At 45.9% G+C, this 24,148-nt stretch overlaps 2 protein-coding genes across 2 annotated transcripts in view; one reads left to right on the top strand and one right to left on the bottom strand.

The window, feature by feature from the left end:
* Positions 1-282: 282 nt before the first annotated feature.
* Positions 283-2,448, bottom strand: tmem53 (transmembrane protein 53). The gene is made up of 3 exons (XM_064341718.1): positions 2,235-2,448; positions 1,804-1,907; positions 283-1,718 (listed from the first exon to the last, which is right to left on the bottom strand). Exons 1-3 carry the CDS (start codon positions 2,287-2,289, stop codon positions 1,020-1,022), a joined length of 858 nt encoding a protein of 285 aa, XP_064197788.1. The 5' UTR covers positions 2,290-2,448; the 3' UTR covers positions 283-1,019.
* Positions 2,449-5,546: 3,098 nt separating this feature from the next.
* Positions 5,547-24,148, top strand: part of tesk2 (testis associated actin remodelling kinase 2) — a 43,562-nt gene continuing 24,960 nt past the window's right edge. Inside the window, exons 1-3 of the mRNA XM_064341712.1 lie at positions 5,547-6,135; positions 14,700-15,017; positions 23,564-23,685. Of these exons, the coding sequence (XP_064197782.1) occupies positions 14,805-15,017; positions 23,564-23,685 (335 nt within the window). The 5' untranslated portion in view covers positions 5,547-6,135; positions 14,700-14,804. The remainder of the gene's footprint in view (positions 6,136-14,699; positions 15,018-23,563; positions 23,686-24,148) is intronic.

The raw sequence follows: 24,148 nt of genomic DNA, 5'->3' as shown, positions 1-24,148 counted from the left end.
CAATGTGATAATCCTACTTGCTTTAATAGTGTTCAATTTATATACTAAATTTAATGTGCAGTCCCAACACTTTGTGTTCATTAACCTCGATGACCATACCCAGGTAGCTATTAAGTATTGATTTAACTAGATATCAAACTATACTTCCCATTCTGAGTGGCCTCGTTCACAATCAATATAACACCCAATGCTATTCACTGAACATTGAAACAAAGGGAATCCTAGTGGTAAGAAAACAAAATGTATTGTCTTCCTCAAATACACCAATATTTACTTTACATATACAACACAATAAACTTTATTTTCAGAAGGCACATCAATTAATCAGATAAATTATAAAACAAAATAAAATCACAGTCTCTCTGATTCTAATGAAATCTCACAATTTTTTTAAAGAAATGCTTTTACAAAGAGTTTTTAGTAGATTACCTTCAAAATTAATTTCACAATATCCATTATTATGTGCTGATATACAGGCATTTATCACCATAAGTGACAATTGATCCACTTCAATCCTCACAACCAAAGTTTCTGAGGTGTGTTATTACAGTAAAACATTAATGAGTAACTTTACAGTAGATTCACAAGAATTCCTTTAACATATTGAATGTCTAGACTGCTGCTATTAGAACCCTATATTCACACTATAAGCACAAGTGACTGAAGTCTTTCAATTCAACTGAGGTGCATGCAACTATAGCATCTTCTGCCAAGAGAACCTGGCACAATGCAGATGCTTGTCAAGAACCAGTTCACTTGGAATGTATTTGGAATTCTCAAATACACAAAAAAAAAATCTTAATTGAAATTTAATTTTCATTAATTTTTGTGTGACTATATAATTACAGTGTCTGCTCTGAAATTTCCCTCCAAAAATATCAATTGTTCAGGAGGCTGGCCGTCACACAGTAAATTTGCCCACCCTGGAAAATGCGACTCAAGCTTAGCGCTGTGCTCCACAGCAAGGCGCAGTGTGAATATTATTAAGCCCGTCGAGGTCACGCAGGGTTAAGGGTGACTTAGTTCGCCACGGAGACGCGCTGTTTCTTCTGGGCGCCCGCAGACGTCTGGGCGCACCTCGTCAGGAAAGCCAGGCACCGGCTGGAGTACTCCTCCGGGAAGTCGCGGAAATGGCTGACGTGGGCCGAGGTGCCGAAGTCAAAACTGTCCGCCCCCGCGCCCTTCCCCCGCACCACCTTCACCATCTGCTCCACGTCCCCGTGCCGGATCACCCGGTCCGCCCGGGAGTACAGGTACAGCTGGGGCCAGGCCGGCGGGCAGTCTCGCATGGCGTCGTAGTGGTTCTTGTGGATGTACTTGGTCACCGAGTACAGCACGACCCTCAGCAGGAACACCGCGAAGCCGAAGAGCCCCAGGAGGCAGTAGAGCACCACCGCGTTGGTGTTGGGTCCCAGCGCGGCCGTGATGGCGCGCAAGGCCCCCCTCACGTTTTGGCTTCCAGGGGCGCTGTCTACCACGGCCCCCACCACCCTGAGGGTGCTGAAGCGGCTATGGCTCTGCAGGAGCTCAGCCATGTACCGGTACAGCATGAAGCCCCCGTTGCTGAAAACGTGGAAGAAAACGGGGTTGTTCTCCACCTCGTAATCGTACAGAAGTTCCAGCAGTCTGAGGGCAATGGTGTTCAACTCTTTGTAGCCAAATGCCTCTGAAATAAAAACAGTCTTCAAGGGAGCTGTGTAGCGAACTGTAATGCAACCCTGTGGGGGTCAAGACAGAAGTGGGGTTAGGAAGTTACACTTTGGTAACAATTGATTTGCCTCAAAAAAAGAGGCTTATACTGACCCTTTCATTGTAAATTGAGCTGTACTTTGTCAGATGTTTGTCTTTGCAGCCACCCCAGCCCAGCAGTACGACCACTGGCTCCTTTGATCCTTGCCAGTGTCTCTCTGTAAACACAAGGTTGACAGTGGTAACACAATACAGGAAACTGGACGAAGTGCAAAGTTTACTTAGACTTTTTTCATTGCATTCATTATTGACTTAAGAGAAACAATGGTATCTGTTATCTAACTGTTGTTGGAGATAACTGGAAAGCAACATTTGTTTCCCTTTTCGGATCATTTTGATCACTTAACCAGTTGAGAAAACGCAAATTAAACATACACAGCTAAATCAGACAATAGATTACTTCCTACCTAGCTAGTATTTGATAAATATAAAAAGTATCACTTGATGATGTAACACTAGCTAGCTAGAAAGCAAAATGATCTTACCCGTAACGAACGACTCTGGAAATACGATGTTGTAATCTATGTTGGCATCTCCCATAATGAACGTGCTTAAATCGCCAGTAACATTCAGTGTATTAGTTTATTTCTAGGTAGTTGGGCATAATACTGATATGCGACAATTGTTGCTCGGCAGGTGCTCGTTTTGTCTCAAACACGCCACTCTTCAACCTCTGTGGAGAAATGGTTTTACTTCCGGGTTCCAAAGGTAGAGCGTTTTCAAAATAAAGGCCATACGAATGAGCGATTCATAGAAAAAACTCAGTGAGAGCGAAGGAAAATATTTTTAACACATTGTATACGTTCCTCAAAGGGACGCGGAAATACTTTACACACTTCTGTGAAGATTTAAAGAAGTTCTGCAAAGAAGAGTGGGCTAAAATTCCTCCACAACGATAAGAAAGACTGATATCAAATCATAAGATGCTTTTGGGTCCAGTTTTTACTACTAAAGGTGGTGAAACTAGTTATTATAGGTTTAAGTGGGTAATTACTTTTCCAATTGTATTTTTATGCTGACGGTTATATTTAAACTGTTCATTACATTACATTACATTTACATTACAGGCATTTAGCAGACGCTCTTATCCAGAGCGACTTACACAACTTTTTACATAGCACTTTACATTGTATCCATTTATACAGCAGGATATTAATGAGCAATGCAGGTAAGTACCTTGCTCAAGGGTACAACGGCAGTGTCCTTGCCCGGGAATCGAACCTGCGACCTTTTGGTTACAAGCGCAGTTCCTTACCCACTGTGCCACACTCCTTACACTAACTTCTAAGGGAGAGATAATGATTTCAATTTAATGAAAAAAGGCCACCACAGCTATAGATAGGCCTGCATTCGACCCCGGGCCTTTCCAATCGCATGGTGAGGAACACAGGGAACAGTCTACAGCCATTCCAGGTCGAAACAGTCAATATGAATAAGCATGTCTAAAGTTCTGAGACATGATTTTGGAATTGGTATACTACGATACGCTAGGGTAGCTGTAGACAAAGCCAACTGTGGGCCCTGTGGGTAGGCTGTCGCACGTGGGCCATCCCAGGATATTTTTTAATGTTTCTCGTGGAATACTTTAAAACAACCGTCCCAGGATGTTTTAAAATATTTTTTGTGGAATACTGTGTAAATATTTAGAAAGATTTCTCATGACTCATGAAAGACAGTACAAAACGTAAGCACTCGGACATGCACCTGCTCCCAGACGCGACCACGCTTGCTTACATTATGACCTTCTTGTTAATAGCAAAATCGGTGGCTGGAATTAGGGAGCCATCAAAGGAAAGAATCAGATAAGGGGTTAACAAGCGAGACTCCAGAATCGGGAAATGAAACGGAAGGAAAACACAAATCTCATTGTGATTAACTCGATTAATAAGTGGTCGACGTATAGTGGGCCGCAATCATTATTGAGTTGTTCAAATGGCCCGCGAACGACTGACACAGCGTAGACAACATGTGAAACTTAGCGTGAGATTCACAAAATGGGATGCCTGATCAATAATGACCACTAGATGGCAGTAAACGTTCTCTTTGAGTTCAGTTCCTTGCTACAATGAGTTGTAGCCTTTTAACCATACATTCCTTGGTGACCAGTTGGTGACCCACGGGGATATGCTCCACGTAAAAGGACAGACGTTTTTATTATTATAGCTTCATGTGAAATGCAGCAATTGTTTGACTTTCTTTTCTTTTCCATTAGTAGTAGTAGTAGCAGTCTTTTGTTGTTGTTTGTCAGTTAATATTATGTAATACACAGGTAAGGTAAAATTGCTAGAATTCTAACGGGACAGCCAAAAGGGTCCAGTTACTAGTTTAGACAGAAGATTTCAGTAGGTCTGATTTAAATTAACTTTTTTGGATTCTGATTGATCCGACAACTGCAGAAATTGTTATACCATTCTTATGCTGTGATAGTTTCTGGTCTCAGTGTTTCAAAGATAAAATAATATTGATGTGAAGTGTGACGTGCATAGTTCTCAACAACAGCATGACATTTAATCCACTCCAAAAGTGCAATACAGATCTTACTGGAATGGTGTTCATTGACCCTCCATAATGTAAAGATATAGATCTTTGAAGATTAATTATTTTATTTGGTAGTCTGTAGCTCATTCTTATGTTTCAGCTATCATCTGCCATGTTTGCCTGCACCAAGCAGGAGTTAACAGGGTGACTGGTTCAGTGTACTTCAGAGTTGGTAAATTCATGTCTTGGAGGGTTGCCATGTTTGCAGGTTTTTGTTCGTTGAATCAGCTGGCAGTTTAGGCTTTGGAAACCAAATATGTACCCTCTTTAACAGTCAGCTGCAAAAAAGTGCTCTCCACGACTAGAGTCAAACAACCCTTCCAATCCTCACAGAGTCACCTTGTCAACATCAAAGTGCTGCAATATTGTCCACTTATCCAGGCCACAGTTTCATAATACAGCTTCAGACATTTGTGTGTACTGAGATCAACCACTTAAGATACAGTGCCCAGGGTTAATGTGGGAGGGAACGTGGCTTTCACACTTTAACTTTCAGTTGATCAGACCCACATGCTTTGTTGCCATTGTCATCACAAAGGAATCAATGATATTTATGACAGCTATTTACGACATCTTTGGAATGCCTTTCTCAAGAATCTGACAACTGCATAGTTTTGCGCTATCTTTATATCATTGTAGTAAGAACTATTACTGAAATACCTCTTATTGAAAATGTGTGGCTGTAGTGTATTGATTTTAGAAGCACAATCGACAGTTCCAGGTTTACATTGGCTGGGATTGTGTTCCCATCTTAAAATACTTGATTGAACACATTAACATTGGTTTGTTCCATGTTGTTGGCAACATGAGTTCCACGTGCATCACCTGACTGAGTTTGATTTCATTGGTATTTAAAAATGAGAAATTCCTTTGGTGCTGTTGTTGCTTACAATTTACTTAGGATTTCAAGCCGAACTGACATTGAACTTTTCTGTTGTAAATAAAAGATTCAAAGCTCTTTCTTCATTCGTGTCAAATTCCTAATTCCCCAGCCTTGAGTTTATTGTACTTCATTACACATGGGACAAAGTTTTCGTGTTATCTGGCCTTGTGGTGTAATAATAATGGCGTTTAATCATTGGTCTAGTGCAAGACAAATTCAAAATTTTGATTCGTCCAAATAACACTTTATCAGTAATGACCCGCGACGTGTGTCGCCAGTTGCTTTGGCTATTGGGCAAACGACGTTCAGTTAAAACTCCTTCCTTGGATGATTAGCCAACGCGGCTGTCAATCAGAACAGAAGCGGAGGTGGGTCAAATTGCAAGTTAGGTCCTTGGGGAGAGGCAAATGTTTGGAGAAGTCAAGACGCGATGTTTGGCGGCGTATGGAATAACAGTAAACACAGCGAATACGGACTTTTGTAGCTACCTAGTTAACAGATAAATCACTGAAGAGAAAACACAGACGAAGTAGAAGCAAGTCGTGTCTTATTTGATGCGCAGGAAAACGGAATAATTTATTTAACGAAATACAGCCAAGCAACCGATGATTTATTCCATTTATTTAGCTTGCTAACGAATGTGCAGACTGGCTGCGCATAAACAATGCAAATGAAAATACGCGAGCTAGCTTTCTAGCTAAGTCTGTACTTAACACTACAAACGCTAGTATTAGTTGTTTTCACTTGTTTGCTCGGCATAACATATTTTCTTCTAAAAGTAGTAAATGTTCCGTTTCTTCTGCTTTGCATTTCCCTTGTTTTATGAGGATTAGGAATAGTGCAAGCTAGTGTTAGATCGCTTGCTTACGGACGTGTTCGGATAATATGCCAGGCATTGGAGTGAAATGAGGCCCGGCGTCATCCCAATTCTAGTGTCGCTTGAACTACATCATGACAAAATCCAGGTAAGATATTGCTTTATCTATTTTAGCTAACTTTAGCTAGTAAAACGGCAACCTTCTGGCATTTTCAGAAAGAAAAAATGTTAGCTAGCTGCTATAATTAATTCGTGCCATACATTAGCGACGATATTAATATCAGTATATATAGATTGTGCTGTCCGCCAGTGACATACTGAATTGTGTTAGCTAGCTGTTAACACTAGCGGATCATCGGCTGTTTTACTTTGAAGCTGGTGCGAGCTCTGTCGTTACGTTAACTACAGCCATGTTAACTTCGCCAACTTAGACCAACGTTAGTGCGTTGGTTTATCTAGCTCGTAGTCTAATGCTAACGTAGATAAGTTAAATATTTTATACGATACTGTGAACTAGTGAACTTTGCCGTACACCAAGTGCATTTAACCAACTAGATAGTAAGCCTCTTTAAATGAGTAAATGGACTGAATATAATAAGCTGACATGCTGGCAAGCTTGTTTGTACAGCATTGTTGTGATAGCCAGAATTTAGCTAACATTAGAGAACAACGTTGGTTGCCTAGTAAAGTTGTAAAATAACGTTAGAAGTTGACATTGACTGCTCTTCTTCAGCATACAATCGTGTTTACAGTTAGCTGGCATTACCAGCTAAAACGCAAGATTTCATTTGATACCGTTATCTAGTCAGCTAGAACTAGCGAATGAAGCAAATGACATGTTCTGCAACTGTAGCAACAAAAAAAGGCTGTTCAGCACAGCGCTATCTATGATTGGTAGATAACTCGGCGAACAATTAACATACGTGCAGTTTTTTCGGATATTTACTTCAGCCTGTATATAACACATTTAAAAATTAACACAAGTTAACTTTCTGTTGGTAGCTATAACTGCACGACAAAAAAGTTGCGAATGGTCCATTTGGTCTGGTATTGACAGTGTTTAGAGTTTAAGGCTTGGTGGTTTTGGAGTTGGACTGCAATATGAAAGTTGTCATGTTTTGCAGAAAGTAACTTATCACCAGTTAAGGTAAAGTTCAGCATACGTAACGTTAACACGCGTAGGGTGTCGTGGGGCATGTACACAGTACGCGCACGTGGGCATTCATAACGTCGACTCAAATGTTTTGAAATTTGATTTGGGGGTTTCCCAAATAACTCCTAAATTTCACATAATTTCCATAATGTCTCAAGCAGCGAACGTAGGACTTTGTGAGTAGGACCTTGTTGGAGTTTTAGTTAGTATAGCTAATAATTAATTGTCCATATTCTGCCTTTTGCTGAGTGAATGGGGTTGATGCCCCTGTACGTTAACGTTCACTGACAATGTGCCACTCAGATTAAGGTCAACAGTATTGGGTGACACTCTCTGTTGCTTGCTCAGTGGGTTTGTGTTTTTGGTTTGGGCGGGGGTGCGCTTGTGGTGCCTCAGTCTGTGTTAAAACCGTAAACATGATTAATACTGTACTTCGTATTGTCAACCTAAACCGAAAGGTGCAGTCTAGCCACGTGTCTTAACAAGAGTGCGAGTAAATGCCACACAAGTGATTCCTATAATTGGGTGGTTTTTCTTCTCACTTTTTTGCATGAGGGAAATTTCTGAATGTAGGAACTCGCTGTGATGCAAGACCTCAGCGCTTACAGATTTCCTTTCTAACTGTCATTGAATCACCATGCCTAGGTAGTCAAATGCACAGTATAGGCTACTACATATTCACAGCCTTGGTTTATTAGACCCAGATGAAGAACAAATAGATGGAAATGTCAGTTCAAATGCTTTTCTTGAACCTCAAAGCTGAATTCATTTTCATAAGTTACACGCGGTTTTCCGTAAGTGCGTTGTTCACGGGAAGTGCAGAAACCGTTTTCAGTTGATCCGTAGCTTGCCAGTGCGCAACAGATGGAAGCATTAAGCAACCTTGCCTCAGTCCCTGTGGGAGGGAACGTGAGATTAAACATTCTTACTAGTAGTCCCGGCTCTGCTGTTCCAGACAGATCCAGACTCATCTGCTTCCCATCTTTCAGCGCACAGCCACACACGCCCACGAGCCTACGTTATGTGTGGGTTTAAAAAAAAGAGAAAGAAGAAAACTCGAACCTAAAATAAAAAAAAAGGAAGTCCCAGTTATGCGATCGCCAGAACCAATTATGTGCGTGCCTGCTATGTTTAAGGTGTCAAATTTCACAGGAAGATGCAACGCTCTTTATTGTCATGCCTTTGAATAGACAATAGCTTATACTACAGTGTTGTAAAATAAAGACTGTCTTATTTGATGTTTCATGAATTTAACTCCTTGAGTCCTTTAGGTTTAGGAAAAAGGCTTTATCTCTCTGTTCCTTTGGAAAGTGGTGCATTAAGCAGGGCAGCCAATCTATTTTGGGCCTATTTATGATAAGGCGTGAATTTGTTTAATTCGATTTTTGTAGGTTTTCATATTAGTTCATTGGCCATATACATTTATGCATAGCCTACCCTTACAAAAATATATTTTAGCGAAACGTTTCTTCAGTACAGACACAAATGGGACCTTCTGCAGTGACTTATCATGTGCAAATATGTCAGGCTGAGAAAATGATTGGACTAATGAAGTGCTTAAGTCCCCAAGCTCATGCAAAAAAAAAAAGAAAAAATCCAGCATATACACATTGTCCTCAGGGGATTTAGTGTGACCCCCTGATCCAGAGCAAGTGCTACTATAATGAGACAGGTCTGCTTCCAGATTATCCACCATCAAGACTGCCGGCAAGTATGAATTCCATCTAGTTTCACAGTTGCCTGCTGTGGCTTGAGACTCCCCTTTCCCACAATCCTAAGGGACTAAATGTGCCAAATGACCGTAGATGTTGATTGTCTTTCCTACACGCTATTATCATTATAGTGCGTAGTAGTAGTAGTGGATTGTGGGATGCTCTTGGCTTGGTATATTTGGATGCCGTGCAACTTTCTGTTCTTATCCTGGTAATAGTTGGCTTTCAAGAACGGCAGTAGTTTTCTTTGTGGTTTGTTTGTGTTGCATGCAAATAGTTTCTGCCGTGTGACAGCGAGTGCCTTGCACAGAAATGCCAGCCTTCTCACTGGTCATTTACTCCCCGTATCCAGAATCTCAGGCATGTCGTTTTTTTTCGATATTCACTGCTTAAAACCAGCAGCATGATTTTATTATGAAAGCGGTACTCTACAAGTAGCTACGTGCCGCCTGTAGAGAGAAATTTAGCCTAGGTCATAGATTTCAGCCGGGCCTTTTGTCTCGAGACAGTAAGAAAAGCAGTGGACACACGCGGTGGAGGTTTGTAGGTGCCAGAGCATTTTGGCCACTTTTACTTGCGTTAAAGTTTTATTTTTTGTTTTTTGGTTGTCAGAAGTACATTTGGTTTAACGTTTGCATTCTGCAATGCTGCTCCCCTCTCAGGAAGGACACAACTATGGCCGTCCTTGATTTATGTGCTTCTTACCGGAGAACATTTCTTAACCACGCCAGTTTTCTGTCATCAAGATGAATATGTGCTTCTGAACTTCTGAGAGACAATGTCATTTGCTTTGTTATATAGAACGTGTTGTATAGAAGGAAGTCATTAACCTCTCAGCGTAGGGCAATAACATATTGCTCTGTGACCTCAGTGAAACGTGCGTGGTGGATGTAGGGAAACGCTTAGAGGGGTCTGTCAGTCACCCTGCACAAATCCGCATTGCCCCTGAATAAATGCATTCTGTGCAGGGGCAATGAGTTGCTGAAGAATGTCGGGCGCAGCCTTTCTTTGTAAATACCGCACAGTTCTGTGGCAAATAGCGATGCTGGTGCTTTGCATGCTGGGAATTCTTTATGGTTGAGGGATATGCAGTTCTGCGGGAATCCCCAGGTTGCAAGAATGCCCCGAGGTAGAAAATCTGTTGTGATTAGAGCACTGGAAATGTTCAGTCTTAAATACCTATCAGTGTAAGCCTGCTTTTTGGCTTCTGTGACATGGCTCAAAAAGTGAATGACATTCTTCCCTAAATAAGCAATAATAAGTAAACATTGCACATCTGTGCTTGTACGCACTCTTCTGCATTTATTATTATTATCATTATTATTATTATTGTTCAGTACACCATTAGTCATTTACTTTTGCTGCAGCTGAAAAGTTCACATGGATCAACATAATCATTTTGTGGTTTGTATGATTCAGGAAGTTTTATTTTGTCCTGTGTTCTCCTTTAACAGAAGTGAAGAGCAGTGCACCTGGTGTATGATCTCCCTGCCCTTTGTTTTTTGTCATATCCGAAAATGCCTTGCATTGTGAAACTCTTTTCTGCCCCTGCAGATGTTAGTGTATAGCGGGGGGGAGGCTATCTCTTCCCTAAACCACACTGTCTTTGCTTAGCAAAATTAAGCCAAAAGCTTCAGCTGTTTACTTGAGTTATTGACTCAGTCAGTCTTGGGTTCAGTTCTCCATACATGGCCTGTGGGGGTGGGGGGGTGGGGGGGGGGGGTGTACTTCCGTGTGTGTTGTGCAGTCGTGTAAAAGTGTGTGGCCAGTCCAGCAGCAGCTGTGAAGGTTTATGGAATGGAGCCAGGTGGTGTTGCCCCGGGCCACCCTAAAACAGCCTTCAGCCCCCCGACCCCGCCCTCCTAGCCCTCCATTTCCCCTTGTTAAGAACCTTCAGCCGAGCATTCCCATCTCCTAACAACTCCACTATTCATCGCAGCGTGTTTGCTTTGTCTGTTCCCATGTACATTGAAACAGTGTTTATGTCTGTGCTTCCTACACACCCATTAACCCACATAAAGCGGAATTTTAACTTGCACGATTGAAATGAGCAGCTTCATTCCACGCTGCCACAGTTGCACCCCGCCCCTGATTTTCACCACCGAATTGAATTAAAGGAAATGAGTGTTGCCCATTCTGTAGCGCACACTGGACCTCACCTGTTCTACACGAAGAAACCTCAGAAATACATTCAAAATGAATTAAAATGTGTCCATGAGCACGTTATTAGTCATTTTAAAGAGAGAGTGGCTTGTTGTCTGGGTTATCGAGGGATAGACAACAGTAACGCACCACAGGCCCTGCTTTTGGGTGGAAGAGTCTGCATTCAGACGGATGTGTGCAATCGTATACGCTGCAGGTAGAATAACTGTTAAAACTGGCGCCGAGATTGAGATTTGAAGAGGGCAGTGACATGACGTTGGTTGTCGTTGGGGATGAGTGTGTGGTAATGGTCGGTTGTCAGTGTTTGGGTGTTGAGTGGGGTTGAGTGTGTGGTAATAGTCGGTTGTCAGTGTTTGGGTGTTGAGAGGGGATGAGTGTGTGGTAGTAGTCGGTTGTCAGTGTTTGGGTGTTGAGTGGGGATGAGTGTGTGGTAATAGTCGGTTGTCAGTGTTTGGGTGTTGAATGGTGTTGAGTGTGTGGTAATGGTCGGTTGTCAGTGTTTGGGTGTTGAATGGGGATGCGTGTGTGATAATAGTCGGTTGTCAGTGTTTGGGTGTGTAATGGGGATGAGTGTGTGGTAATAGTCAGTTGTCAGTGTTTGGGTGTTGAATGGGGATGAGTGTGTGGTAATAGTTGGTTGTCAGTGTTTGGCTGTTGAGTGGGGATGAGTGTGTGGTGATAGTCGGTTGTCGGTGTTTGGGTGTTGAGTGGGGTTGAGTGTGTGGTAATAGTCGGTTGTCGGTGGTTGGGTGTTGAATGGGGATGAGTGTGTGGTAATAGTCGGTTGTCAGTGTTTGGGTGTTGAGTGGGGATGAGTGTGTGGTAATAGTCGGTTGTCAGTGTTTGGCTGTTGAGTGGGGATGAGTGTGCGGTAGTAGTCGGTTGTCAGTGTTTGGGTGTTGAATGGGGTTGAGTGTGTGGTAATAGTCGGTTGTCAGTGTTTGGCTGTTGAGTGGGGATGAGTGTGCGGTAATAGTCGGTTGTCAGTGTTTGGCTGTTGAATGGGGTTGAGTGTGTGGTAATAGTCGGTTGTCAGTGTTTGGTGTTGAGTGGGGATGAGTGTGTGGTAATAGTCATTTGTCAGTGTTTGGCTGTTGAATGGGGTTAAGTGTGTGGTAATAGTCGGTTGTCGGTGTTTGGGTGTTGAGTGGGGATGAGTGTGTGGTGATAGTCGGTTGTCGGTGTTTGGGTGTTGAGTGGGGATGAGTGTGTGGTAATAGTCAGTTGTCAGTGTTTGGCTGTTGAGTGGGGTTGAGTGTGTGGTAATAGTAGGTTGTGAGTGTTGGGTGTTGAGTGGGGATGAGTGTGTGGTAATAGTCGGTTGTCGGTGTTTGGCTGTTGAGTGGGGATGAGTGTGTGGTGATAGTCGGTTGTCAGTGTTTGGGTGTTGAGTGGGGATGAGTGTGTGGTAATAGCCGGTTGTCAGTGTTTGGATGTTGAATGGGATTGAGTGTGTGGTAATAGTCGGTTGTCGGTGTTTGGGTGTTGAGTGGGGATGAGTGTGTGGTAATAGTCGGTTGTCAGTGTTTGGCTGTTGAGTGGGGATGAGTGTGTGGTAGTAGTCGGTTGTCAGTGTTTGGGTGTTGAGTGGGGTTGAGTGTGTGGTAATAGTAGGTTGTGAGTGTTTGGTGTTGAGTGGGGATGAGTGTGTGCTGATAAATGAGATGTGGCTGTGCTCCTCCTCGCTGGGGGGAGACATGGCTGCAGATAAGACCCGCCCCCGGCGCTGGATTCGTTGTTCTTCCCTGAAAAAGCCCTGCTTGGGGAATAGTGGCTCTCGCATTCTTGGCAGGATGAGAATATCGGAGCACAATTGCAAAATTGCACCAGCGGTCAAGCGGAGGAGGAAAAATCCTTTTAAGGATTCAGACGGCCGCGCGGAACCAGCGGTGGAGTGGGCCGGGCCATTGTGCTGCTCGCGTGGAGAACTGCGGCCCGCGTCTTTTGCATCGTTCCTCTCTGTGTGGTTCAGCGTTCTGCTAGCTGCGTTCACGTTTCGCCTCCATTCAAAATACGGAGTTGGGCCCATTAACTGTGTCTGTTGCCGTTCAGATGTGCCTAGTGTGCACAGTGAAATGTTCAGCGCTAAATGGGTTCCACACTGTGACCAGAGTGGACTCATGTAAACTATCGAGTTGAATTAGCGCTGGACATTTCGCTGTGTAAACATGCTGTGAAACGTGTTAAGCGTGTGGAAATTTGCATCGCAAAGCTAGAACTATTTTTTTCTCTCTCCATATCCTCTTTTTTTACATCATGACAGCAGACTGAAAGCCAAAAGAAAGGGGTCATAACCGTCCGTTCGCTTTCAGGACATTATCGGACATTTTTAGGACGGAGTGTGGCACAGTGGGTAAGGAACTGCGCTTGTAACCGAAAGGTTGTAGGTTCGAATCCCGGGTAAGGACACTGCCGTTGTACCCTTGAGCAAGGTACTTAACCTGCATTGCTTCAGTATATATCCAGCTGTATAAATGGATACAATGTAAAATGCTATGTAAAAAGTTGTGTAAGTCGCTCTGGATAAGAGCGTCTGCTAAATGCCTGTAATGTAATTATCGACACGTTTCTGTGAAACTTGCCAGGGCGAGACACGAGGGCTCTGTATTAGCACACGCGCGGCGTTAGTGCGCGCGCGACGGCTCGGCCTCGCACCGAGAGCAGCGCGGCTACGTAAACAGAGCGGAGACGGACTGGGCACGCGGGATGTGGGGGGGGGGCGTGACTTCCCCCGCCGGCCGTGACGGACGGATGTACGGGACGGCACCGGCTCCCTGTCAGCGGCGCTTTGTCACCGCGGGGGGGCGGCGGCCGCGGGAGGAAGGGAACGGCGGGTTTGGGTAAATACGGAGAGACACAGCGCGATTGTGCCGTCGCGGTCCTGCGCGTCCTCCCGACCGAACTGCGTCTCCGTACAGGCAGACACAGGAGAGGAAGGATGTCACGACGGGCCCTGTGAATGAGGCTCTGTTCTATAAAAAGCCCGTTGGCCGCCTCAAACTGTCCCGGGCTGACGGAGTTGGCGGTTCCCGGCTCACTGTGCGTTCTGTACCGGGGGCAGGGCCCGGATGAGAGAGCAGGCAAACTTCGGGGAACCCAAACAGCGCACTGGGACCTGGATCTCAGCGGGAGAACTCTGGAAAGTCCGCCGAGTTCTTACGCAACGCAGGTTAAAGAGAGGGTAGAGCGATCAGGCCGGGTTAGCTTTTCGGCTGCAGGATGCAGCACGGGGCCTTTGTCCCCCTGGCTCCGGCTCTGGATGGGTGAGGACTGTGGTCCCTTTATGAAAACCCCGCATACCTTACGCTCTTTTTTTTATTTTATTGCGCAAACCCATTCCAGATAGGGCTCATGGTTTGAACCTGACGACTGACAGGCAGCTGGGGTACAAAGGAGCAGTGTGTGTTGTTCATTGTGAGAGCGCAGAGTGGGAGTGACCTGCCGTGTGTGAGCTTGTTGAAGATTTTGGGGCCGGGGGTGGTGGGGTGGGGGTTGGGATGTTAGGTTTCAGGTCTTCCATCCACCAAAACAACAGCGACGATGGTGAAGTTTCACACGGGTATCAAGCCTGCACGTCAACTTCCTGATTCCATAATAAGCAAGACTGTACTGCACAACTGTACCGCAGTTCTAAAATTAATTTCTCATCATCTTTTCTTTTTTTTTTTTTAAACCCACCCCCAGGTCTGTCAAAGACTCTCAACCACAAACCCAAGATATGAGAGGCTCGCGGACGACTTCCCAGTAGACTCGACCGTGAAGAAGTAAAGGCCAACCGTAGCGACCGCGATGGACCGGAACAAGCGCAACTCCATCGCCGGGTTCCCCATGCGGCAGGAGGACCCGAACGGCGGGGGGGCGGGCGACGGCGCCCCCTCCCAGCCGGGCCGGGTCTGCTCCTCCTCCTACCGCGCCCTCATCAGCGCCTTCTCCCGCCTCACGCGCCTCGACGACTTCATCTGCGAGTGGATCGGCTCCGGGTTCTTCTCCGAGGTCTACAAGGTGCGTCCTCGCCCGCCCGCGCGCGTCCCGCCGCCTCAGAGGCCAGCGCTTTAACGCAGCGGCAGGCAGCCCTGGTCCTGGAGGGTGACAGGGCCTGCTGGGATTGGCTGGTTGCTTGACATGTGAACACGTGACATAGGGGGCGATATAGCTCAGGGGGTAAGAGCGTTTGTCTGGCAGTCGGAGGGTTGCCGGTTCGATCCCCCGCCCTGGGCGTGTCGAAGTGTCCCTGAGCAATACACCTGACCCCCTAAGTGCTCCCAACGAGCTGATTGGTGCCTTGCATGGCAGCCTTTCACCATCGGTGTGTGAGTGTGTGTGTGAATGGGTGAATGAGAGGCATCAATTGTAAGGCGCTTTGGATAAAAGCGCTACATAAATGCGGTCCATTTACCATTTACTTCTCAACTAAAGCATTTGATTGCACAGTTAACAGTTAACCAGCCTCACCTGGTTTTTGTGGGTCTGAATTGGTTTCCTAAGGTGAAACCAAAACCAGCAATTTCAGTTGCTCCTCAGGATCAGGGTTTGGGACCCCTGCTTTAAAGTGGGTAAAATTATAGGCTAATAATTGAGTAAATGAATAATTGTTCCAGGTGAGGTCAGCCTTTAAGTGAGGGCATCTGTTCTGTTTTTCACTCGTGAAGCCAGTTGACTCTTGACTCTCGAGCGGTAATTCTGCGGTGTTGTGAGGGCTCTCTGGGACTTTGCCCTCTGGGCGTTGGGAATTCTTTGGCCACAGCCCCGCGGTCGGATTGTCGACATTCCTGCTCTGCTTGGGGCTCGCTCAGGCATTAATTTCAGAGCGAAGGAGAAACCTCAGACCTCTCAGAAACGGCCTGCCGTGTTAGCATCTGGACTGCACTCTTCACCCGCACTGGTTTCAGCCAATTTGATATGAAAGAGCGGGGAGAAGTTTCTAGAAGGAGTTCCCAGGCGGTCTCAGAAGGGTCGGATCGTGTTTAGAAGTGGGACGCACATGACAGGGTGAAGGAAACCCACCGGAGTCGTTTGCACTTTTCTTTTTTCCACGCGTGATGTTGGAGAGTCGCCCATGTCGGAGGGGATGGAAAGTTTTGAATCGAGAGCACATGTGTAGAAAAGCTACTTGCTTTTCTGTAGACCGCAGAGCATCTAACAGCTAGAGACACCATAGATGCCTCAGGCCTGGGCGGTGGTTTTTAACTGTACTGATGAGAAAGCCAGCCCCCCCTCCCCAGACCCCACCCTCACAGCCTTAACAAGAATCTGACGTATGGCACACGTTCAAACGTTTCTGAAGCGTTTTGAGTTTCCATGGCTTCCAAAAAGAGGTCAGCCCTCTATATGGAGCGAGAAGACTTTCTCTCTGTCCCGTTTAGCTGGTACCTAGCCCTTCAATGTGTGAGATCACAAATATGTGGTTAGAACGCAATGGATTTCTAGAACACTGACTTAGAATTTAGAAAAAAAAAACATTCCAAAAAACGTACTCTTCAAAGGGTTAAAGCTGAAAAAAATACACACTTCATAAGCTGTGGAGTAGGCCTTCTCACCGAGTCATTGCTGAAGCTTTAATGAACTAACAGTTTGGCTTCTGAAAGTACCGAGGAACATGCGCTGCCGCTCTGCTGGTTGTGGCCATTACGTCATAGCGGGGCTGAGCATGGCGAACCGTGATCAGAAACACCCGCTGGTTGGTCTTGTTTACCAGTGACTCAACGTGCCTATTAATAGCACGGTGGACAGGAAATTGGTAACGCACGCATGTGACGCAGGACGAGTGAATGAATGGGTGAACGGGGGAGTCTTTGCTGGTGTGGGAAACGCGCGCTGCGTCCTCCGTTCCGCTGCACCCCCTCGTTTGTAAGATTTCAGCGCCCGTGGTTTTAGCGAGCAGCTCTGAGGCGTGTGGGAGCATGTTCAGGAATGCCGGAGCGGTTCTTATCTCCTGCTAACCCGTCACCAGGAGCTAAAGGGACCGGATTAAAGCGGTCGGTGCAGTTTTTTGCGAGTTACCCCCCCCCCCCCCCCCACAACGCCCCCGGCGGGGTGCGCGGTCGCAGGAAGCGAGCTGACACGGGCTGACCCACTTTAGGGGCGGGGGGGGTCAGAGGGGCCCGGAGGGAGCGGGGCACGTTCCCGTCACGCGAGTCGAAACGCTGAGCCTTCGACCGAGCTTCTCGACGGCGTCCGTTTTCCAGCGGCGCGATGCCGAGCGCGGCCTGATTCTGTACCCCCGGGACGTCCGGTGAACTCCTCCAGCGCATTCACGCGGCACAGATTTACGGAAGAAAATCGCACAAATGGCGGCTCTTTTTAAGGCTCGGGCTACTGGAGATCTGGGCCTCCCGTGCTCCTGGTGCTGAGTATGAAATGGGAGTCACTGAAGCAGTCGGGATTCCATGGCAGTTATTAGGAGCCCCCGCATCAAAGGGGCGGCGTCGGTTCTGCTGCGGTTCTTAAAAGCGTTCATCGCCGCCGCAGACCAACGAGGGAGTTTGTAAACAGCTCCATTAAAAACCGTGGCCCCCGCTACAAAGTGTTTCTGGGTAGCCGGGCAGAGCCTCTTGATGGCGGATGTTACAAAGGGAGCCCAGAGTGCCATTGTTCTAAGGCGCATTGTGGAGGATCCAAATGGATCGGGGAGGCATGTCTGATCATTCACTGACACCAGGAGAGAGGGAGAACCTGCCAGCTGGTTACTGAATGACAAGCTGAGTGTAGACTAGGGGTGGGCAGAGATGTCATTATCTGTATCTGTATCTGTATCTGTTCAACCAACAAAATTGTATCTGTATCTGTATTCGGAGAGAAGACGGGAAGTGAGCGTGGTTTACATCGGAAGTCAAGTTAAACCCCCCCCTCCCTTTAACTGGGGGGGACATTGAACAATCTGAAAACTGAAAAAATATATAAATGGAAAGATTCTGTTTTGCATTGGAAATAGGAACTGTTTACAGTAAAGATATATAGAAAAATGTCCTTCAGTTGGAGGGAATAATCTTAAATTCCAATGATGCTGCGTTCGCGTTTCTTGATGTGTTCACAGTTCGCTAGGGAAAGGGTTCAGCTAGGGTTAGGGTTAGGAGAATGGTAAGTCTGAGGGTTGAGGCAAGTTTACGGTTGTGTTTAGCAGCTTGAAGAAAGGTTAGGACATGGGTTTGTTAATGATTTTGAAAGAACCAAAAAATTTCTATAATAGCATGTGTACCTATGACCATACAGAATGTGTAATAAATGCACATTTTTAGGTAGAACATTTTAGTTTTTTAAATGACCCCAAACATATTATTTTGCATTTGTATTATAGTATTCATGATATTTTCCTTGTGTTCCATCCATTTTAAATGGGGTTTTTGATGTTTTCAATGGTACCAATGGCTTCAATTAGGGTTTAGGGCTCAAACTAGGGTTCAGCTAGGGTTAGGGTTAGGAAAACGGTAAGTCTGAGGGTTGAGGCAAGTTTACGGTTGTGTTTAGCAGCTTGAAGAAAGGTTAGGACATGGGTTTGTTAATGATTTTGAATCAACCAAAAAAATTCTATACTAGCATGTGTACCTATGACCATACAAAATGTGTAATAAATGCACATTTTTAGGTAGAACATTTTTTGTTTTTTAAATGACCCCAAACATATTATTTTGCATTTGTATTATAGTATTCATGATATTTACCTTGTTTTCCATCCATTTTAAATGGGTTTTTTGATGTTTTCAATGGTACCAATGGCTTCAATTAGGGTTTAGGGCTCAAACTAGGGTTCAGCTAGGGTTAGGTTAGGGTTAGGTAAAACGGTAAGTCTGACGGTTGAGGCAAGTTTACGGTTGTGTTTAGCAGCTTGAAGAAAGGTTAGGACATGGGTTTGTTAATGATTTTGAATGAACCAAAAAAATTCTATACTAGCATGTGTACCTATGACCATACAAAATGTGTAATAAATGCATGTTTTTTTAGGGAGAACATTTTTGTTTTTTAAATGACCTCATACATATTATTTTGCATTTGTATTATAGCATTCATGATATTTACCTTGTTTTCCATCCATTTTAAATGGGTTTTCTGATGTTTTCAATGGTACCAATGGCTTCAATTAGGGTTTAGGGCTCAAACTAGGGTTCAGCTAGGGTTAGGGTTAGGGTTAGGGTTAGGAAAACGGTAAGTCTGAGGGTTGAGGCAAGTTTACGGTTGTGTTTAGCAGCTTGAAGAAAGGTTAGGACATGGGTTTGTTAATGATTTTGAATGAACCAAAAAATTTCTATACTAGCATGTGTACCTATGACCATACAAAATGTGTAATAAATGCATGTTTTTTTAGGGAGAACATTTTTGTTTTTTAAATGACCTCAAACATATTATTTTGCATTTGTATTATAGTATTCATGATATTTTCCTTGTGTTCCATCCATTTTAAATGGGGTTTTTGATGTTTTCAATGGTACCAATGGCTTCAATTAGGGTTTAGGGCTCAAACTAGGGTTCAGCTAGGGTTAGGGTTAGGAAAACGGTAAGTCTGAGGGTTGAGGCAAGTTTACGGTTGTGTTTAGCAGCTTGAAGAAAGGTTGGGACATGGGTTTGTTAATGATTTTGAATCAACCAAAAAAATTCTATACTAGCATGTGTACCTATGACCATACAAAATGTGTAATAAATGCATGTTTTTTTAGGGAGAACATTTTTGTTTTTTAAATGACCTCAAACATATTATTTTGCATTTGTATTATAGTATTCATGATATTTACCTTGTTTTCCATCAATTTTAAATGGGTTTTTTGATGTTTTCAATGGTACCAATGGCTTCAATTAGGGTTTAGGGCTCAGACTAGGGTTCAGCTAGGGTTAGGGTTAGGGTTAGGGTTAGGAAAACGGTAAGTCTGAGGGTTGAGGCAAGTTTACGGTTGTGTTTAGCAGCTTGAAGAAAGGTTAGGACATGGGTTTGTTAATGATTTTGAATGAACCAAAAAAATTCTATACTAGCATGTGTACCTATGACCATACAAAATGTGTAATAAATGCACGTTTTTAGGAGAACATTTTTGTTTTTTAAATGACCTCAACATATTTTTTTGTCATTTGTATTATAGTATTCATGATATTTACCTTGTTTTCCATCCATTTTAAATGGGTTTTTTGATGTTTTCAATGGTACCAATGGCTTCAATTAGGGTTTAGGGCTCAAACTAGGGTTCAGCTAGGGTTAGGAAAACGGTAAGTCTGAGGGTTGAGGCAAGTTTACGGTTGTGTTTAGCAGCTTGAAGAAAGGTTAGGACATGGGTTTGTTAATGATTTTGAATGAACCAAAAAAATTCTATACTAGCATGTGTACCTATGACCATACAAAATGTGTAATAAATGCACATTTTTAGGTTAAACATTTTTTGTTTTTTAAATGACCTCAAACATATTATTTTGCATTTGTATTATAGTATTCATGATATTTACCTTGTTTTCCATCCATTTTAAATGGGTTTTTTGATGTTTTCAATGGTACCAATGGCTTCAATTAGGGTTTAGGGCTCAAACTAGGGTTCAGCTAGGGTTAGGGTTAGGGTTAGGGTTAGGAAAACGGTAAGTCTGAGGGTTGAGGCAAGTTTACGGTTGTGTTTAGCAGCTTGAAGAAAGGTTAGGACATGGGTTTGTTAATGATTTTGAATGAACCAAAAAATTTCTATACTAGCATGTGTACCTATGACCATACAAAATGTGTAATAAATGCATATTTTTAGGTAAAAAATTTTTTTTTTTTAAATGACCTCAAACATATTATTTTTCATTTGTTTTATAGTATTCATTATATTTACCTTGTTTTCCATCAATTTTAAATGGTTTTTTTGATGTTTTCAATGGTACCAATGGCTTCAGTTAGGGTTTAGGGCTCAAACTAGGGTTCAGCTAAGGTTAGGGTTAGGAAAACGGTAGGTCTGAGGGTTGAGGCAAGTCGGATACATCCGTAGTGTAGACAGTGTGCATTGCTGGGCCTCTTAAGTAGTTTCCAGCGAGGGTCTCTTTCCTGTTTCAGCAGCAGAAGCCCCCGCAGTTCCATACGAAAGGGGCAGAAGTGGCGTGTGTGCGTACAGCAGGGGTGTGTAGCAGTAGGACTGCAACACCTCATTCAAATAATGAACTAATCGTGGTCTTCAATCACGACCTTGATAAGTAGAGTCAGGTGTCTTAGCGCTGGGCTAGAACATAAAACCTGTATCTACACCGACCCGTTTCGGATAAGATTGGGCAGCCCTGGTGTTCTGTAAGTCAGAATCCTTGCACGAATGGAGAGGTTTTGAGTGGCGTTAGGAGGGTGGTAGGGGGTGGAGGAGGACTGAAGTTTAAGCCTGTTGGCGCCAGGCCGCGCTCCTGTGTCCCGCTGTGGTCTGGGGAGGCGCTCAGCTCGTAGCCTGGCCCTACCGCGCTCGGCGCGTACGGGGTTAATGCAGCCAAGCGGAAGCATAGGGGTTTGGGGGAAGGCGGGGGTTAGGGGGGGTTTGGGCAGCTGGCCATCAGCTGGGCCTACCCTGACGTAACCGCAGCGGGCCGCTCCGTTCAGCCGCCACCGAGGGGGGGGGGGGGGAAGCCTCATTTTGGCTTCGGTGGAGTTCAGGGGGACGCTTGCGTAAGGTACTGAGGTCCGGTGGAGATTTAACCGTGTCGTAGAGCCGGTCTGAGCATTCTGGTGCTCTTTCCAAACCCCCGCCAGCCTGTACGGCGTGGGACAGGCGTACCGCTGTGACGCTACGACGCGCGTCCCGTTTTACGAACGCGATTTATTCCCCCGCTTGCCGGTGCGCTGCGTGATTCGCTGCCTCGGCGATGGCGCAGAAGCGGGCCATCTGCGGTGGCCCACGAGCAGTCCCAGTGCGTCTGATAGGTAATGGGATTAGCACGCTTACTTACGTGCCGTAAGCTCCTCCCCCTATGCAGGCTGCTTATTCAGGTGAATTACATTTCGGGTTTATTTAGCGATTGATGCTAATGCTCTGGGTTGTGCAGACGGAGTTAATGTGTTTCGGTGCGAAGTGGGGAGCAGCTTGGCAGTACGAGGCAGGGTGTTCTGGGGGGGGCCGGGGGAACAGTGGGCACCACGTCCGCGCGAAACCGGCTGCCAGACCTACAGGTGGCACGGGCCAGGGACCTTCCCTGCAGCCCCCACCCCGAGCGCCGGCGAAGCCTCGATCTCCCTGCTCATTTTCAGGCATTTCGCGGTGCTGTTTACCCTCGGCTGGTTCCGTTTTCGGGGCTGAAAATAGCCTTCCCTCCGTCCTCCTCTTCTTCCCTAAACTCCTTCCTCAAACGCAGCGGGGCTTTCTGTTCTCACGCGGCGCTCGTGCACAGCGGCTGGGGTTGCTTTGCACCGCTCCGCTGCGCTTTCGGAGGGGAAACGCCGCGCCGTGCGAACGTGCCGCGTCTGCAGTAACCCCTCTGTTCTCTGCGCCGTAGCCGCCGAAGCGTTCAGTATCGCCGCGGCGCAGCTGCAGGAAGTGATATAAGCGCTCGTCGGTCTCGGCGCTGAACTTCCTGCGGTCGTGCCTTCCCTCTGCAGTCAGGCAGCGGAACGCTGCAGCGGAACGTTTGGGGAGTGACAACCGTGACAAAATAAGACTGTGACTGACAGGCTAGGCTACTGAGCAGCCCTGTGTGTGTGTGTGTGTGCGTGTGTGTGTGTGTGTGTGTGTGTGTGTGTGTGTGTGTGTGTGTGTGTGTGTGTGTGTGTGTGTGTGTGTGTGTGCGCGCGAGCGAGTGAGTGTGTGTGTGTGGCTGGCTCTTTATAGCTGTGCGCAGTAGTGAGTGTGCTGGGCTGTGGGTGAGCGTATGTGTATTTGCGTGCGTAGACGTGTGTGATTACCCAGTGCTGCTGTAGACTACACAGGGACAGGCCCCATTACAGGAGCAGCGTATCAGTGATAGTGAAGCCCTCTAATTAGCTCAGGAGGAGCTGGCGGGCACAGGCGTTCAGAGCGGAGGGAAAGTCCGCTTCCTTTCCATGAGTCAGCCGGCCGTCTTACCTGATGACATAAGCCCGTCCAGCATTAGCCCTCAGACTAATGAAAGGCCTGCTCATGGGCCCCTTTGATGGGGCAGGCGGAGGTGTGCGAAGGCATGCTCGCGTGCGTGAGAGAGCGCTGCGCTGGGGGGATGAGGATGGGGCGCGGGGGGGGGAGGGGGGGTAGGGATCTGAAAACAGAACAGCAGGTGACCTGCTGTCCTCCATGACTCAAACCTGTTCCTGAGGTCTAGCAGCCCTTCCCTTTAACACAAAGTTACGAAGATAAGTGCTTTGCTTCATTTTGCTTTCACAGCTTGTTTAATTTCTTCAAGAGCTGCTTCCCTTGGTGTCCTTGACTTTGACTGCATAGTAACAGGGTTAGTCAGCATTTGAAATGCCTATGTGGCATATTGCTGTGTTCACTTCTGTGGATGTGCTCATTTTCTCTGCAGACAGAACGGGCTGTAATGAAGGGGCACCCCCTGGGGCGGGGTGTGTCCTGGGCTGGGGTTTTTGCGGTTGGGGGGGGGGGGTGGGAAGGTTTGGAAATGCAAGCCTGACCCGTGCGTCTCGTTCTGCGCTGCAGGTGCGACATCGGGCCTCCGGCCAGGTGATGGCGCTGAAGATGAACAAGCTGAGCAGCAACAGGGCCAACATGCTGAAGGAGGTGCAGCTGATGAACCGGCTCTCGCACCCCAACATCCTCAGGTGAGCACCGCCCCTCTTCCATTCAACACCCACCAACATCCTCACGTCAGCCCCGCCCCACTCTCAATCAACATACCCAACATCCTCTGGTAAGCCCCGCCCCACTCCCAATCAACATACCCCAACATCCTCACGTCAGCTCCGCCCCACTTATCATTCACACACCCCCAACATCCTCTGGTAAGCCCCGCCCCACTTCCATTCACACAATATATATGAGCGTTCCTACCATGGCCTGTTATCCACTTAATGACCTCGTTTAAACCCACAACTCACGCTGCTGTAATGCTGGTAGTTTTCCATGCCCTTACATTACACTGCATTATCGGCATTTAGCCGAGCGACTTGCACAACCTGCATTTTTACATAGCTTCCATATATACAGCAGGATATGTATTGGAGAAAGTGCCCTCCTCAAGGATGCAGCGGCAGTGTCCTAAATGGGAATCAAACCCGCAGCCTT

The sequence above is a fragment of the Anguilla rostrata genome, chromosome 6 (assembly GCF_018555375.3).
Source record: "Anguilla rostrata isolate EN2019 chromosome 6, ASM1855537v3, whole genome shotgun sequence".
Lineage (NCBI taxonomy): Eukaryota > Metazoa > Chordata > Actinopteri > Anguilliformes > Anguillidae > Anguilla > Anguilla rostrata.
This window is presented reverse-complemented; position numbering and strand designations above follow the sequence as displayed.